Source organism: Branchiostoma lanceolatum, chromosome 12 (genome assembly GCF_035083965.1).
Source record: "Branchiostoma lanceolatum isolate klBraLanc5 chromosome 12, klBraLanc5.hap2, whole genome shotgun sequence".
NCBI lineage: Eukaryota > Metazoa > Chordata > Leptocardii > Amphioxiformes > Branchiostomatidae > Branchiostoma > Branchiostoma lanceolatum.
The window spans coordinates 13056771-13073039 of record NC_089733.1 but is presented as its reverse complement, the minus strand read 5'-3'; the positions used below and the strand labels follow the sequence as shown (position 1 = coordinate 13073039).

At 40.3% G+C, this 16269-nt stretch overlaps 2 protein-coding genes across 3 annotated transcripts in view; one reads left to right on the top strand and one right to left on the bottom strand.

The window, feature by feature from the left end:
• LOC136446500 (glutamate decarboxylase 1-like) overlaps positions 1-6916 on the top strand; it is a 57248-nt gene extending 50332 nt beyond the window's left edge. For both annotated transcript variants that reach the window (XM_066444887.1, XM_066444886.1), the window contains one exon: positions 2463-6916. In XM_066444887.1, coding sequence (XP_066300984.1) covers positions 2463-2636 — 174 coding nt within the window. In that variant the 3' untranslated portion in view covers positions 2637-6916. The remainder of the gene's footprint in view (positions 1-2462) is intronic.
• A 1834-nt stretch (positions 6917-8750) lies between these two features.
• Positions 8751-13197, bottom strand: LOC136445562 (C-type lectin lectoxin-Lio1-like). Its single transcript, XM_066443623.1, has 5 exons — positions 13074-13197; positions 11716-11793; positions 11025-11162; positions 10210-10635; positions 8751-9911 (listed from the first exon to the last, which is right to left on the bottom strand). The coding sequence occupies exons 2-5, from the start codon at positions 11774-11776 to the stop codon at positions 9904-9906; spliced, it is 633 nt and encodes a 210-aa protein (XP_066299720.1). The 5' UTR covers positions 11777-11793; positions 13074-13197; the 3' UTR covers positions 8751-9903.
• Between the last annotated feature and the right edge of the window lie 3072 nt (positions 13198-16269).

Here is a 16269-nt window from a genome sequence, read left to right as displayed (position 1 = left end):
AGGCTCGGTCACATTTAGTCTCTATCAGACTAACTACGCTAACTACTAACGATCCACATCCCCGTGGTAAGGCCTGGTGGAGGCTCGGTCACCAGAATAACTACGCTGGCTATATGGAGAATGATTTTGCCATGGGAGGTTGGCCACCATCGGGCTTCTTTTTCAAGGCGTGGGGGGGGGGACTTCCAACGGACAGATTTTCCTGGCGAATCTTCCCCCATTTTGCCAAATCCTACAATCCATACCTCCATAAAAAGGTCTGATAGAGGCTAGGTCACTTTTGTCGTACGGTTTCATCTGTAGTAGAATTTCCATAGCATTCACCAGGCCTTTCTACGGCGGTATGGGTCGAAGAATTCGACTACGCCTGGCAAAGAACCCCTATATGGTGGTCAAGCTCCCCTGGAAAAAATTCTCACAACAGTAATAAGTCCGTTGGAGACTAGGATTTTCAGCAAGGCTACAACAACCTTTCCGTCACAAGGATGTCTTCCATTTGATGTCGCAGATCTGGCGTACGATGAATGTGACCAGCGACTAACTAAAATCCCCTTTGTAGAACGACCATTCCTCCTATATGGCCTCCGTCGGTCAGTATTGACCATGGTAAAATCCTAATTCACAACAGCCCTACAGCATCGACTATGGCTAAACAGCCCTATACGAGAATGGCAGTCTCTGCCACAAAAATCACATCTGTAAGCTGACTCAGTTCTGTTGCAAAGCTCTTTTCTGCGGATCCGCTTTTCTTCTGCGCTGTGCATCAGTCTGACTTCTCCTGATTTGAGCTGTCTGAACAGTGTGCATCTCCACCTGGAACGGTCACTTGCAAGGTCCTCCCAGTGCTCCGTATCCCAGTGCTCCGTACCATCTCCGACCATTCCTCCGCGAAACAAGGTTGTTGCATATTACACACAGATGCTACCTAACGTTAAAGTAACACGTGAAAAAAGAGAATATTCCAAAAGCGATCTTAATAACTGCCTACATTGTCATTTAGATCATTATAACAATTTTAAACGCGCAAATCAAGGCTTTTAGATTCATTCATTCCTTAAAAACACCTTGTACTTTGCCAGCGTTTATTCCTGTTTTACATTTTGTTGCTGCTTGCTTCAACATTCTAAAATGGCTGCCATCAAATGTTTCAAAGAAAATGTGTATCTTTTTATTTTTTTCATTTTGTACGTATGGTTTCCCGCATCCTGTACACTTATTGATATAAGGGTGTCCTTATGCGCAACACTACAAGCCGTACGTAGTCCTCGACAACGAGTATTGAAATGCATTTGGCTCTACGTCAAGGCCTTGTAGACAGTACTTGTATGGTGCTTCATGTTTGGGCGAAACACGTGGCAGAGATGATTGACACACTACATGACACTCATCTATTCGTAAATCAAATATATCACAGAATCTGGAACTGAATCCAATTTGATTTCAATCTAGTTTCAGATCTGACAGGTTGATTCCCATTGTCTCGTATAGACTGTCAGATTATTCTTGCATTTTATGAAAGTGTTAGTCTCTAGATTAGCAGCCATGCAGTCACTATATTAATACATATTAAAGGTTGAGTGTTATACTCACAGCTGCAATGTGACTACTAGTACACACTCTGACGCTAATGCGTCGTAAACATGTTTTCGCTAAGAGGTACTTCTGACACTTGACCGTCACTTGAACAACGTCACACACTATCAAGTCCTCCTTCTAAACGCTAACACGGCATCTCCGTACACGGGTACACTTGAATGTATGACTCGAGTACAAGAACATATCGTAGATGGCCTTTGCGTTTACATCTCTATACATGTACATGTGTAGCATAGCATTGTATACGTATATGTCAAGCAACGACATTGGCCAGCCGTCAGCCAATGAGATACCTCACCTCCTTTTTTGGAGGGAAAATAACCAGCCAATCACTTCGCCGCCTCCGGTCACTAGGTACTGTGGTTGGCTGGTAACTTTTCCTCCAACAACAGGAGGGGGATTATCTCATTGGCTGTGTGATCGCAGGCAGACACTCCTTTGCAGAAGCCCATTGGATAGAGAAATGCTACTGGGCAGCGTCAGGTGACCATTAGCCAATGAAACGGATAGTTGTGTGACATCAGAAGATCTTTGGCTAATAAAGTAGTAGACTTATAGCATGACAGGGTTTGAGGGTTATCCAGAATTCGAAGCCATTTGAATGCCAGCGTTAGAGCAGATTGTTGAATAACAAAGTTCTCAATTCACAACCAGTTGCAAAGAAATTATAACAGCTATTTCTTTGCAATTAGATGTGAATCAAAAACTTCGTTATTCAGTCATTCACCAACCTGATGGAAGTCGATTGTTGTTCGTATAAAATGTAACGTGGACAAACCAAGCGTGGATTGTTAGGAACAAGATGTGTAATAAAATCAGGAAACCTTAGTTATACTTAGTAGTGTAAAATGTGTAATATGTTACAGGTGGCCCCGGTGGTCAAAGCCCGCATGATGGACCGAGGCATGACGATGATCGGCTACCAACCCCTCGGCGACAACGTCAACTTCTTCCGCATGGTCATCTCCAACCCCGCTGCTACCACCGGCGACATCGACTTCATGATCGAGGAGATAGAACGGCTAGGAGAAGACTTGTAACTGCAAGCTTAAAACATCTTTGCCACCAACATCATCTTTCAAAAACAGACTTGCCACTGCAAACCTAACGTCTTTTCTACAAAGAAATCAATAGACAAGCCTATTTCATCTGGGACGCAAAGAATTAAAAGATGAAGTACACCAACTCTACCCAATAAAATATTCGGTCATCTAAGAAAACGGCGCATCTTTTGACACGTCCAACCCGAAATTGTCTACACAACTGATCAATGCGCATGAAACCATAGGTGACTCGGGAGCATTCCTACAAAGCCCTTCCTTCTACTAAATCCAGAGCAATAGTTAATCAAAAATCTTATCGACTTATGAAATTCAAACGCTATTGTACAAACACTATGCCCTTTCCCCTACCTCCAATAATCGAAAACCAAAGATTTGAAGGACCAAACGATTACTCAACTTAAAGGAGTTTTATAGCCAAATCTTACAGCTCACAAAGGCCGACTTTCTTTCGTCGAAACTAAAGATATCCATGCTATACAATGATACTTTCTCGCGGTTTCCGGTCAATGAAACACAGACACAAGAAAATCAACTAAACGAAATGGTAACGGTGAGTTGCTTATAGATAGACATCGTATTTCCTTGTTAGCAAATGTGTTCCACTACATAACTTTAAAAAATAGACTTGTTTATATTGTTTAATGGTTAATTTCTATGCTTAATAGGCAACAGAACTGTGTTACTTCTAAGACTATCAAAAAATGCTTTTGGACGTTTTGCACATTTTAATACATTTTGCCAATAAAATCGAGTTTTTGTAGATTTTCATACATTTTGCAAAAAAAAACTCTTGTTTAGTGTATAAAACAGCATGCTCTGTTGTAAGTGTTATGTTAATTGTGTTTTCGCGATTATCACGTTAATCTGATTCCACTTACATCGCTGCACTTGAATTCTAATAGGCACCATGATAGTAAAGAGTACTTGCTACGCCACAGTTCAATACGATGCCTATCTATGTGAACAAACGTGAACGTATGTCGAAAGTCTACGAAAGTTTCTATGAAAACTGACCTAGGAATAAAGGTTTGAAATATGGCACGAAAGCCCTGTATGGCATCACTTTTATTTCAATCCAAAGTTCCTTTGTCGTTCACCAAAAGCTGCAGGCAATGACAGCAAGATAAAACGTTTTACGTTGACGTTTTGGTAGAGTTTTTGTACCTAGATCTAAATAGGGTTTTGGTTTTTAAAAGCTCAAACTAAAACAAACACAACATAAACAAAGGGAGTATATATTACGATGTTGAGCTCGATGTTGAGCTCACGAAGCAAACATCGTAGGTTTTACGGCAGGAAGAGTTGTTTTTTTCCCCTTGGTCAGTATTAAAGAGCACGAAACCCTGTGGGTATAAAGGTCATAACTCATTAACTAAAGGCATCTAAGATTATTGGCAATTAAGATTATTGCAAAATTCAAAATGCACATTCTTGTGTTTTTTCTGCACCTACTGGTGAAAGAATAAGAGCACGTCTAGCACTATTTCTTTTTTTTATTCTTAAAAGAGCACACACTGTCCGCAAAAGCACCATCCTAAAGGAGTTCGAAAAGTGTTGAATTGCCTGAATGAATATCTTGGTTTATAACGATTGGTTGACGCTGCTCTAAAGATGCGTTTATATATTTTCTGCACTCAAAAAAATAGCACGGCTACTGTCATAATCTTCAACACGTGAACATTTTCTATCAATATTTATTTTCACTTTCTGACTTGGTCATCAACTAACCGTATTTTCATTTGAATTTGAATGCAACCAATCATAAAGAAGCTATCTAAACGGCAAGGTAGACTCATTGTGTGCTGCTGCGGTCACTGATATGTATATGAAGAAAACACGTGACTTGTGATGATATAGATACCGGTTACACTAATCAGGGAGTGTATAGTGCAATGAAGAAGTGTATATTTACATGTATGCAAGATCGTTTACAAATGTTACGGCTATGCAGAAACTATTATAAGATAGAACGCCGGTGGTATAAACACAACGAGAAAGCCGATGTATTACTATATGAATGGTTAGGAGCCAAAAGTGTTGTGAACAAAGATTATATGAAATGGTAAAGATACGGAAAGTTGTTTAACCGAAGCTCAAAACTGTGATCTTGAAAGTCAGACTTGATGCTGCAAAGGGATGTAGTTTATAACCCATTTCACATTTCCAAGTGCGCATGTGCAGACGTAATGCATTGTGGTCTAAGGTCAAAGATAACAGCACTGGCTTGTACAATGCTTTCTTTGTCTACAAACCAAGGGCCTTAAACTTTGACCTTAGACCTCGACTGTACATGCGCAGTCGTAAATGCGAAGCGGCTTATCTACATGCGACTTTGTTATATGTTAGTATGTTATGCACATGCGCGGTTGTGTAGCTGTGTTGGAACCACGTGACCAAATGACTAGTATCTGAACTTGAACTGACATTCCAACTTGTAAACGTTCCATTTAACTTTAGAGGTCAAAAATGGGGTTGTTGTTGTGAGACTCAGAAAACCGTTTATTGCAGTAGATAAGCCACTGTTAACATTGTATTCAACAATTCTAATGTCCGACACCAAAATATAAACACCGATCTCTAAAGGAGCTCAACAATATCCATGAAATTGTACCTATACCTTTGGCAGTTAATATCAGCCCCGTTTTCCCCCTTTTTTTTGCGACAATATGGTCTCACCTGTCCTCAGTGAAAGTCAGCCGTGTCAAAAACACTAGGCCAAAGCTTAAGCAAGGAAGATAGTTTCACAAACAAAATTCTGCTGTATGCTTCTAGAATGGCTCGGGCACCTGACAGTGAAGACAAATGATATCATGACCTTTTTCAATGGCTGATAAACTGTATCGTTTGATGTTGAATGTGTAGAGGGCGAACAATATGACTGCCATTAGAAATAGGTCTCTCACCAGTGTTTAACATCCTGATCCTAAATGTCTAAGGGGGTGAATGGGTCCCTTTGATTCTAACATCACAAAAATGCCTGCTTTCTTCGCACTCTTTCGAAAAACTAGTTGGCTTCAACAAAGTCCTTCTACTTAAAACGTTATTTCAAGGACAAACACTGTAATAACAAAAATGCATTTTATGTGGACTCTTAACCATCGTCTGCTAAGGCAGTATTTTGGCTCGAAATTTATTATTGGTTATATGTTTGGCAGCAGGGAGAAGGCTACAAAATGTTAAATCCATGGAAAGCCAGCTACGTTGTCCCTCCTTCCTGTAACGGACATTTTCAACAACGCCCTCGTGCGATAGTAATGGATGTTGCAGAGTTAGATACAAGTGAAATGCACGCATGTGAAGCTTCGTACACAACCCTCCTTCTGTTGAAAAATGTCTACTCCAGAGCAGTGTACCTCATACCCACGTCTATGTACAGTACGTCAGACAGATGAAATAGATATTTTTGTACCGTGACGTTTTGTCCATCACGTGTTTGTATTAGATGACGTGTTAACAAGAAATGATGACGTATCACACAGTGGTTCCAGTGTCGCAGCAAAGTCTTAACCCACGATAAAAAAGACAAGACTGTTTCATGAAAAGCTAACGCAAAATATATGATAGAAAATACCCGATTAATGAGTAAAGACGAAACAGATGCGACACTGGGCCTGCAAGTGATGCGACATAAAATATTTTGTAGAACCACTACCACGCCGTACCATTCACTCAAGGAACATCCAACCTTGAGATGGTCATTATTTTTCCAGGTAACTTATGCAAACAAGGTGCTGCAACTATTTAAAGAAGATATTCCTATTACTACCAAGCTAAACCACCAAGCGGAACATGCCAAACACCCCATGACAACATTAAATGCCTGGAACAATGTGACTCATCTCTGAGGTTTTATAGCAATGTGATATTGTTTCTGATTTTTCGTGTACGGCAAATGCCATATTTACTCGGAAAAGGTAGAATATCCCATGATTCGCTAGATCGCAAAGGATCATGGTGGTATGAAAATGTAACTTATTATGGCCAATAAACATGCAAGACATCAGAGCCAATCCTCTGGTTGGTGGCAAAACAAAAATGAGAAAAATCCAAATCTTTAGAACCAAAATTAAACATCGCGACAGAGTCGTGTGCACGTGTGAGAGTTATTCAACACTCAAGGCATCAGTTAGGTGCTTCACCGTACTATCAATGGTTGGAAACTAAGTCTGAAAACCTAGACTATCTTTGGCAACACATGTCACCAAAAAATATTTGATACTACCAACCAGGGGGGCCCACGTCTTGATAAACATGTACATATTTGTGATGGGTTGTTATTTCCTCACACTTTGTTTTCAACGTTACCCTCCCTCTCTTTTAGCATATAGGACAGAAAGACAATGGCAGAGAATAGTTGTTTATTTATATGTATCAAAAAGACAACAAGAACTGTTGTTATATCGATACTGTTGTTATATCTATAATTTATAGCAGCGTTTGTGTTCTAGAACTCAGGCTCTGCATGGATCTGTATGGAATAATTACAACAGCTATGACGATTCCACCACAGCTTGGAGAAGCCCTGGTATTCTCAATTAAAACACTACACCTGAAAATATATTTGGAACGTACATATTTAGCTCCTAGCGTTTTTTCGATGGAAAGCAGCAAAGTCACGAAAACAAGAGAAGTATCATTAAAGACTCCGATTACAGCGCTCCTATATCCAGCACATCGACGGTATATTTGCATAGAATTGCATAAATGCTCCTAGCCTAATATATACTGCCTAGAACCAAGTCTATTGTACCAAAATCATTAAGACATACCAAGCTATTATTCTAGGTACCAATTGATCATGTGGAGGGTGGGCTACGTTTCTCATTTTCTAGCACCCCCACCCCCCTTAACTATTGATAATTATGCAACCACGTTCATAAACAGGCGAATCGAACATTTTCTGCTCCACGTTGACATGTGATCAGAAAAACAGTCAATAAATAAACAATTACCCTACTTTGGATGATAGTCCCCCTATCACAGTAAAAACTGTAGTACCAAACAAGGCCACCAGGAGGAAATTGTATAAAACAACCATCAAGAGCCGAGGGAACTTCAAAGTTTGTCAGTGACTTACAAAATCGTGTCGTGGCGGTCGAGTTTAGAACTGCAGGTTAAATAACCTTTCCAGTTTCACCTGACTTTCTTCTCACCTCAACCTCACCTCACCTGTAGACGATGCCAGTTTGACAGTCAGCTGTCAATGTTTTTCACTAAATATCTCCACAATGTTCTGCATGTGTTTATGTTTTCTGAAATATGCCCAAAACACACACTGTCTTGGTTACAAAGTTGTCACAAATGGCGTACATTGTTCTAGAATAACGTGTGAAGGAATGGACGTGACTGTCACTGTGTGATGTTTTGAAACCATATAGCACCACGTCCAAATATTTCTATGTGACTGCGCTTCTTATAGAACCAACCAACTTTGTTGTCTGTATACGGTTGCACAGTTTCAGGAATCGGGATTCCAGCCTCATCTACAGTACCACACCTCTTCCGCTTACCTATCAAAACAGGTTACACCTAAACGCGCCTCGGCGGTACAGAAGCGCCCTCCAGTGATTGGTATCAGTACGTCAGCCAAGCAGCGCAAATGAATTAAACATTTGCTTTTGCACATACGGACAGGTTTGCGTTATAATGCAATTTATGTCGTGGGGTACTGTAACTAGGTGGTGTTGTTGACAGGTGTTAACATGCCTGTTGTTATACAAGATTCAGTCCGGAATACATTGTTCTAGAATAAAATATCACACAGCTATAGATTACTATCGAAAAAAATGCTCCTAAACAAACAAACGAACGTGACTGTCGCTATTTGACGTTGCTAAGTGACCCACAACCAAAAGCATTCTGTGGAAGTGAATACTAAGACTGTCCTGATTGGATGGTAGCAGTCACGTGTGTCATTACCAGCCAATCGGCACATCGATGTCATCATTGTAGCCAACAACGAATATCTACTTGCCTCCACTGTTCCAGACACCTTCGACTCGATAGGGCCAGACCTATTTAATTGTCTCGTGCTAACAAACCGTACCATTCTGTCACACTGACGCACAGTCAACCAATCAAAGACAATCATTAGCCAGAAGCATTTTACTTTAATGCAGAAATTCCGAACATAAAGAAGGTACAAAATGTAAACTTAATATCACCAGTCTCATTGAAAGACAGCAGATGTAACAGTGTTGGTATCTACTTGGTTGTTAAATGCTTACAGACATGCTCGGTCATTTCAATTCCTCTGTTGATACATGATCTTTCCCATCTTTTTCAGTGTCCTTATTACTTGTTCAAGACTGTGAGATCATACATACATGAATGGCAATGAATGGCATAATCACCTCCTTTGTAACCAAATAGCATGTGTTACATGTTACAAATGCTCTTCAATATCTCCATCAACAATCCATCTAATGATAACATGATCTTACAAATCATTGGTACAAATCATTGGTGTACAGTACATTAAAATACTGCAACAAAGTTTAACGTTCTTTCATTTTGCAGCGTTAAAGCTTTTAACCGCACAGAACTGGGGTCTATCTTTTGCTTACCGTTCCCTATGGATATCCGAATATATATGGTTAACAACGTAGTAAATCGCCATGTGGGTCACAATGATAATCCTTCCGTAAAGGACCTAACACATGGTATAAGACAGGTGGTTATTCTACAGCACATCGTCTGCAACTCAGCACATCTAAGCTTTGACAAAATCACCATTCCTAACTTTTTGCGTTCCGACACGTCAAGTGAACTCAAAATCTGAAGGTTGCTTTGTGCTTTCAAATTCCTTCAATCTTGATAGGATAAAAGAATGTATGAGCTATAGAGTTTCTAAAGGCTGCGTGTCACGTAAGTCAGTCTTTGGACATTGTATGAATGAAGACCTTCATTTCACATTTCTGTCACACTTGGCTAAGTACAGGTCACAACAATTATTGTAACAGTTTCCATAAAAGTACTTTCAGCTCTGCCTTCACATGTAATTCATTGTCACTTTTAAACATTACAATACATAGTGATACAGTGACATACTGTGATTCAATGGTGAAAGCAGTTCAACTTTAATTTTGAGATGTCTAACAAAGATTGGGTCCTGGAGAATGCAAACAACGTTTCATTGAGAGCTGCATGTACGTATGTATGTGGCAGGTAATGTGACAACGGAATAACAAAAAAAGGATACGCCAGTTACGTCCCGGGCAGGGATCACTTCGAGACAATTTCCTCAGAGTCCTGTTATGAAAAAAATATAATGGAAACCACATGAATAGAACAGTTATCTGTAGAGTTAGCGTTTCATTGATGATAGTTTTCAACAATATATATAAAGAAACATCAGTTTACAACTTAAGTCAGTAGGGGAAGGAGTCCAGGAAAGTTTGGCTTTGATATAATGTTCAAATAACAAGATGGTCAGAATCATTCACAGTTCTCTTGATTTCTACGCTAGCAATTCCTCAGAAAACGATCTCTACAAATTCAGTTATCGCTAGATTATACTCCTTTTACCTGATAAAAACATGTCACTCACCCTCTGCTTCCCTTTCACAGATGAAGTATCTTGTCTTGTAACATATGTAATCGTTCCACCTCCCTGTAGAGAGATACTCCACACACGCCTCGCTAGGTCTCATTGCTCCCGACCAATATTTTTGTTGATTTCCATTGTCTGGCTGATTTGGTGCCCAGTATTTGAAAGACCAGAGAGAGCTACCATCAGGCCACTTCCATCTCCCTTCCCTTGCCCTATCATTCAACCCAAACCAAAACCCTAAACTACTTTCAGCATCCTTCAGGTGGATCAAGAATTTGTTGGTGCCGCTGTCTTTTGCCATTGCCAACATCCCGCCTGGTCCCTGCTCTCGGCAGTAGTCAGACGCATCACGCCAGGTCTTGAAAATGCTGTATGCTTTGTAGCACTTACTGGAATATTGTTGCCAGCCGGAGGGGCATCGACCTAAATCAGAGCATGTAAAATGTTAGGTTTTGTAGAAACTGTTGTCCAAGCTTCAGCCTATTTATTTTTCATAGTATTCTATGGAAGTTAATAAAGTAGAGCCCCACTTAAAGATAGGTCAATCAACAACTTTGACCAGTAAAGAGAGGACTAGAGAACATGGAAATGTTTTAAGAAGCCACCCAACCCGGTGCTCGTGACAAGGAAGAAAAACAAATGCCCACGTTCCAAACTTAGGTACTATAAAAAGTACTTGACAGTTTCAGTTGATAATGACAATGAGTGGTGGGTTTGATATGGTCAAAGTTACACGAAAATCACATGACAGGTTTAGTTGATAATGGCAATTAGTGAATATTAGCATATTGCATCGGTATAAAATGACTCACCGTTACAACAATATATCTTGGAGCCCGTCAAGCAACAGCGCCCGTCACCACAACCGTCGCTCCTCACGTATCTGCCCCAGTCGCAGTTGCCAGGGTCGCAGGAAGAAGCTGTGCCTTCCCAATGGCACACCGAGGCATCTATGTGACATTGTAAACATTATACCACTCATCATACCACTCGCCAATTCATTTTCCTCTGTTCCCGGTCATTTGGAAGTAAAGAGAATGACGGAATAGTGGAGGGTTGGAGGCAAATTTCAATCTGACTATATTCACTCCATGAGACTGTGTGTAACAAGATACAGATTTTCCCTCAAATTACATTCTTCATGTTGATATTTAGAGAGAGAGAGACGCACCCGAAAACATACTCTTCTGGGTGAAGGCAAAACTTGCTAGGTGGCCAAAACCTACACCACTTGTCTTCTTCGTTAGAGCTATCTTTGATCAAAATGTTCTGACCATAACACGTCCAAGAACATGAGATATCAAAACCGGAAGTACTGTTCAGTGATTATAAAGCCGCTAGGAGATCCATAATCTAATCATTTCTTCATTTTGTCATCACCTACCAACTTATAGATATCCACCCACGACTTCTTGCGTTATGCTGTTCACAAACACATACAAACACACAAACCGAAGACATAACCTTGTTGCCAAAAGTAATTAATGACTATAAATAGCTGACCTGACCAGCTCAAAGAAAGAAGCAGCGTGCATCCAAGGACGACGACATAGAGATTCCTCATGATGAGTTTTCCTCTCTCTGGACCATGGAAAAAAGGACGGCAAATTTGTATCTTATGTTTTACATACTACACCGCCGTTTAGATGAAACTTTACGAGTACCCGTGTTTTGGGTCATCAGTAATAATGTATGTATGCACTATTTTCCCAAATTAATGTAACATTGCTCATGCTATCCCCGTCGAAAATGCCCCCTTATAGCTCAAGGACAGCTCCGCATTTTTATGTGTAATTGCTGCTTTACCGTCAATGACAAAAATAATACACGTCAGACGGCAAATCCTCGGGCAGGTGTATCAGTGATATAATGTGAAAAAAATTAATTTATGAAAGCAATGGACATTCGAACATCATACATTAACAAGTCTTGCAATCGGCAAAAGTATAGCCTATATGATGCCCAAGAGGTCTATTTACTGACATACACCGCAGAATACAGCGAAATACACATAAAGAAGGTTGAAATTAATTTGAAAAAAATACTGGCGTGACCAAGACAGCCAAGTTTTGCAAGAAGCACGCATTCCTATCAGGATGGCATGAACAGAAGAAAGCATCAGTTCAAGTGGGATCACCAGGTTGCACGGAACACTGCTATGGCTGGCTTTAGTTGTGCATGACACGGAACATTTAGCATGTTAAGCTTTTTCAGGGTTAAAGTAACCAACCAAGTAGAACCCTCAGGCAAGTCCTGTCACCTTGCGCGCGGCAAAAAAGTCCGACAACCGCTAGGAGCCCCACAGGACCACGCCCTTAAGTTCAAAAGAACGGTCGAAAATCATCGAGCGGGGCCACATTTTGGAAATTTGACCGAGGCTTTACATGTACACGTAGGTGCAAACTGTCCCGTCAGTCTATCATTCAAGCACAGCAACGCCCTAAGCTTCTTAGGGCCCTGTCACACTTCTGCGTATATTCAAGTGCGCGTGAGTTGCGCATTAACATTTCTTAGGTTTAAGTAAAGTTTGCCGGGAAGAAGTTGTTTTCTGCGTTGACCCACCGTTGTGCAGCCTAGTTATCGAAACAAGGAAATGACTTCTTGGGCTGAAACTTCAATCTTGACCAAAAACATGTTAATACGCAACTCATGCGGGCTTGTATATACGCACAAGTGCCAGGGGCTTTAGCAATTTGTGAAAACATTGCTCAACACCGCAATGCGTATCAGTATAACATCTCTTCGTTGACAAGTTACGTGTTTAAAAGAGAACATCAAATCCAACTACATATCAGAGACCAAGTCCCTGCCCAAAAGACTTTGTAAAGAAGAAGACCCAACAATTCAGACAGTGTACCCACCAGACTCGCGTGACACCACAGTCAGTCAACGTTCTCCGTGTTTTTTCTCCTGCTGGGTCTGCCGTCTGAAGGCGCGAGGAGCGCGTGGCGGTTTTATACCGTTTTTTCCCGTCAGTTATCTAAAACAAACACCAGTATCCTTGGCAATCAGCATTCATGTCAACTCGCCTCGCTGTCTGTTGGTTGAAGCTGCCCGGAGGAGGTTCACTGTATTCATGCCAGTTGTCCGTGTGGAACGGAGACTCACATGGTCCAAGTAGAAATGACATCATAGGTCACTCTCGTCACACCTGCTGTACTCTGTGTGGCGTCGAATGGCCGAGTGGCTATATATATATATATATGGCTTTTGGACACGAGATCGAGCGGTCACAGGTTCGATTCCCTGGCATTCCTGGTGAGACGTGGTGTCCTTGAGAAAGACACTTCACACGGCTTCTCTTATTCCACCCAGGTGTAAAATGGGTACCTTACCTAGTTAGGGAGATAAAAGGCAGTAGAAGGAGAGGGTTGAGTCTTCCAATACCGTGCCCTAGACAAAAAGCTTAAAGGCTATGGGACCGTTACCTGTACTTATACAGTACTCGGTTAACCTTGGAAAACAAGTGCGGCGTGAAAGGCTGCGAAGCATGCATTGGTACCATTGTTCAGAACAAATGAACCTTTCTCCATGTTAAAATGTTTCTTTTGGGGGCACTTTGTTTTAATCAACTTGTCTAGAGCTTGCTATAGACAAGCAACATTTTCCATGTATTTGAGCAAATCTGGAGAGAGCCGTCGAGATTTATCAGAACATTTTGGACATTTTCACAGTACGGCAGCCAAAGCGAGATCCTTTCATGATATGTGAACCGTAATAACTCGTACGCCTGTGACAGCTCGGCCGAAGAAGAGCTATTTTGTTTGGAACGATGACAACGGGGTATTCACACGACTCATCATGCGTAAGTAAATATGCTTTGTGTGACCTTCAGATAGATTTAAGAGATTATACGGTATCTATGATAGCTGCTTGTTTCTCCTATTCTAGACATAATGTTATGTTTGATTTTAGCATTCGTCTTGGATTGCATTATCATTTCAACGAGGAGATGACGTGTTGCTAAGTCATGGCATGCTTTATCCGAGTTGTACATGTAGTGACGCACTTTGGGGTCATAACAATTTTTCTGTCTCGTGCTAAAACACCTTACCTTTCTGCAACATTGGCACACGATGAACAAATCTTTTAAACGGAGAGACAACTTGTGGGTTATGATGCAAAGACATATGCCAGTGGTACCTGTGTTAATGTACCATAGGGTTAGACCTATTTCATTGTCTCGTGCTAACACACCACACCATTCTGTCACACGCACAGTCAACGAATCAAAGACAATCGTTAGCCAGAAGCATTTTACTTTAATGCAGAAATTCCAAAAAAAGTACAAAATGTAAACTTTCCTTAATATCACCAGTCTCAATGAAAGACAGCAGATGTATACGTAACAGTGTTGGTATCTGCTTGGTTGTTAAATGCTTACAGACATGCTTGGTTTACAATTACTTGGTCATAATGATTCCTCTGCGACTGGAACAAACTAGTCCACAATCACTGTGTTTGTATCTTTCAATCAGCTCATTACTTGTTCAAGACTGTCAGATCACACATACATGTCTCAATAATGAATGGCACAATCACCTTCTTTGTTACCAAATAGCATGTGTTACATGTTAAAGATGTTCTTCAATAACTCCATCAACAATCCATCTAATGATAACATGATCTTACAAATCATTGGTATACAGTACTTTAGAATACTGCAACAGACGTTCTTTCATTTTGCAGCGTTGATGTTTTTAACTCCACAGAACTGGGGTCTATCTTTTGCTTACCGTTCCCTATGGATATCCGAATATATATGGTTAACAAAGTAGTAAATCGTAATGTGGATCCAAGTGATAAACCCCAAGAAGTTCCTTCCGTAAACAATTCAACACATGGTATAGACAGATGTGGTGAATGAAAATCTGTCTTCTTTTAAGTAAAAAAAGTAACCATGGCATTGGCCTCAAACTTACCTCATACTGCCCTAAAGTTATGATGATTTAATGTTCCAAAATTCTTTTGCTGCTCATGTTATTGGGGAAAATGTTCCCTACCAAACATGACATCCACGCTATCCCTGTTTTCATTCTGACAGATTTGATCATTTTTGTCACCTTTCTGAAGAACAGTGTGGGGAGTATGTTTAAAACAAATAGGCTTTAAGCACATCTTTTAGGTGTTTGCACGCCTTTCTAAGATAAATTTTCATTCACGAGTGTGATGCATTGTGGTTTAAGGTCAAAGTTGAAGGTCCCTAACTTGTCATGATGAAGCCACACACCTGATTGGACATGAGGAACGTGACACCATCACTGTTGCACTGTCAACCCGTTTTCAACAGGATTTGTTTTTAATGTGACTATCAGCTTATAGCGCCACAGGTCAAAGCCACGATAATTCTTTTTTATGTAATATTATTCTAAAGATAGTGTTTCCGAAGATGTTGCAGTCTACGAAGTGTTAAACGAGTTGACTGTGCAGCCAAAAAGTAACTCTATGATTAATGCTTACCTACATATGCATATTATACAGCACATCGTCAACCTCTATGAAAAGAATCACCTTTCCAAAAATTCAAGAAAGCGTTCAAAAATTCAATAAAACTCACAATCTGAGTGTTACCAACTTTTCACCAAGTAAACTTGGTATGATACCTGTCATCAAAAAGACATTGTGTGCTTGTATCTGATTAAGTGATAGTAAAATGCAAAAAACACGTGTAAAAGTATGACTGATAAAGTCACAGGTTCTATTATCTCCTTAACCTGAATATGCATATCCTATTAGCTTAGCGTGTACCTCTTTGACAGATTCACAGTTCCTTGTCGCTTTTAAATATCTAAAAAAAAGCTCACAATCTGAATGTTGCCAACATTTCCAAAGGAAACTTGCTATGATACCTGTCCTCAGAAGGACATTGTATGCTCAAATCTGATTAAATGATAAACAGTGTCCAGCTTAATTTGGGAATTTAAGTTTAATTTGGGACTACCTTCCTCATTTCAGTATTCTTAAACCCTTATGGCTTAATATCACATCTAGTAGGTAAAAAGGAAGTTAAAATATGTAGTAGCCATTGACGGCTCCCTGGGCAACATTCTCGGAACT

Coding starts and splice junctions, on each gene's coding strand:
- LOC136445562 (XM_066443623.1), bottom strand. CDS start 11,776: ATGAGGAATCTCTATGTCGTCGTCCTTGGATGCACGCTGCTTCTTTCT. Junction 11,163..11,715: donor TCTTTCTTTGAGCTGGTCAG/GTCAGCTATTTA, acceptor AATGTCACATAG/ATGCCTCGGTGTGCCATTGG. Junction 10,636..11,024: donor CAAGATATATTGTTGTAACG/GTGAGTCATTTT, acceptor GCTCTGATTTAG/GTCGATGCCCCTCCGGCTGG.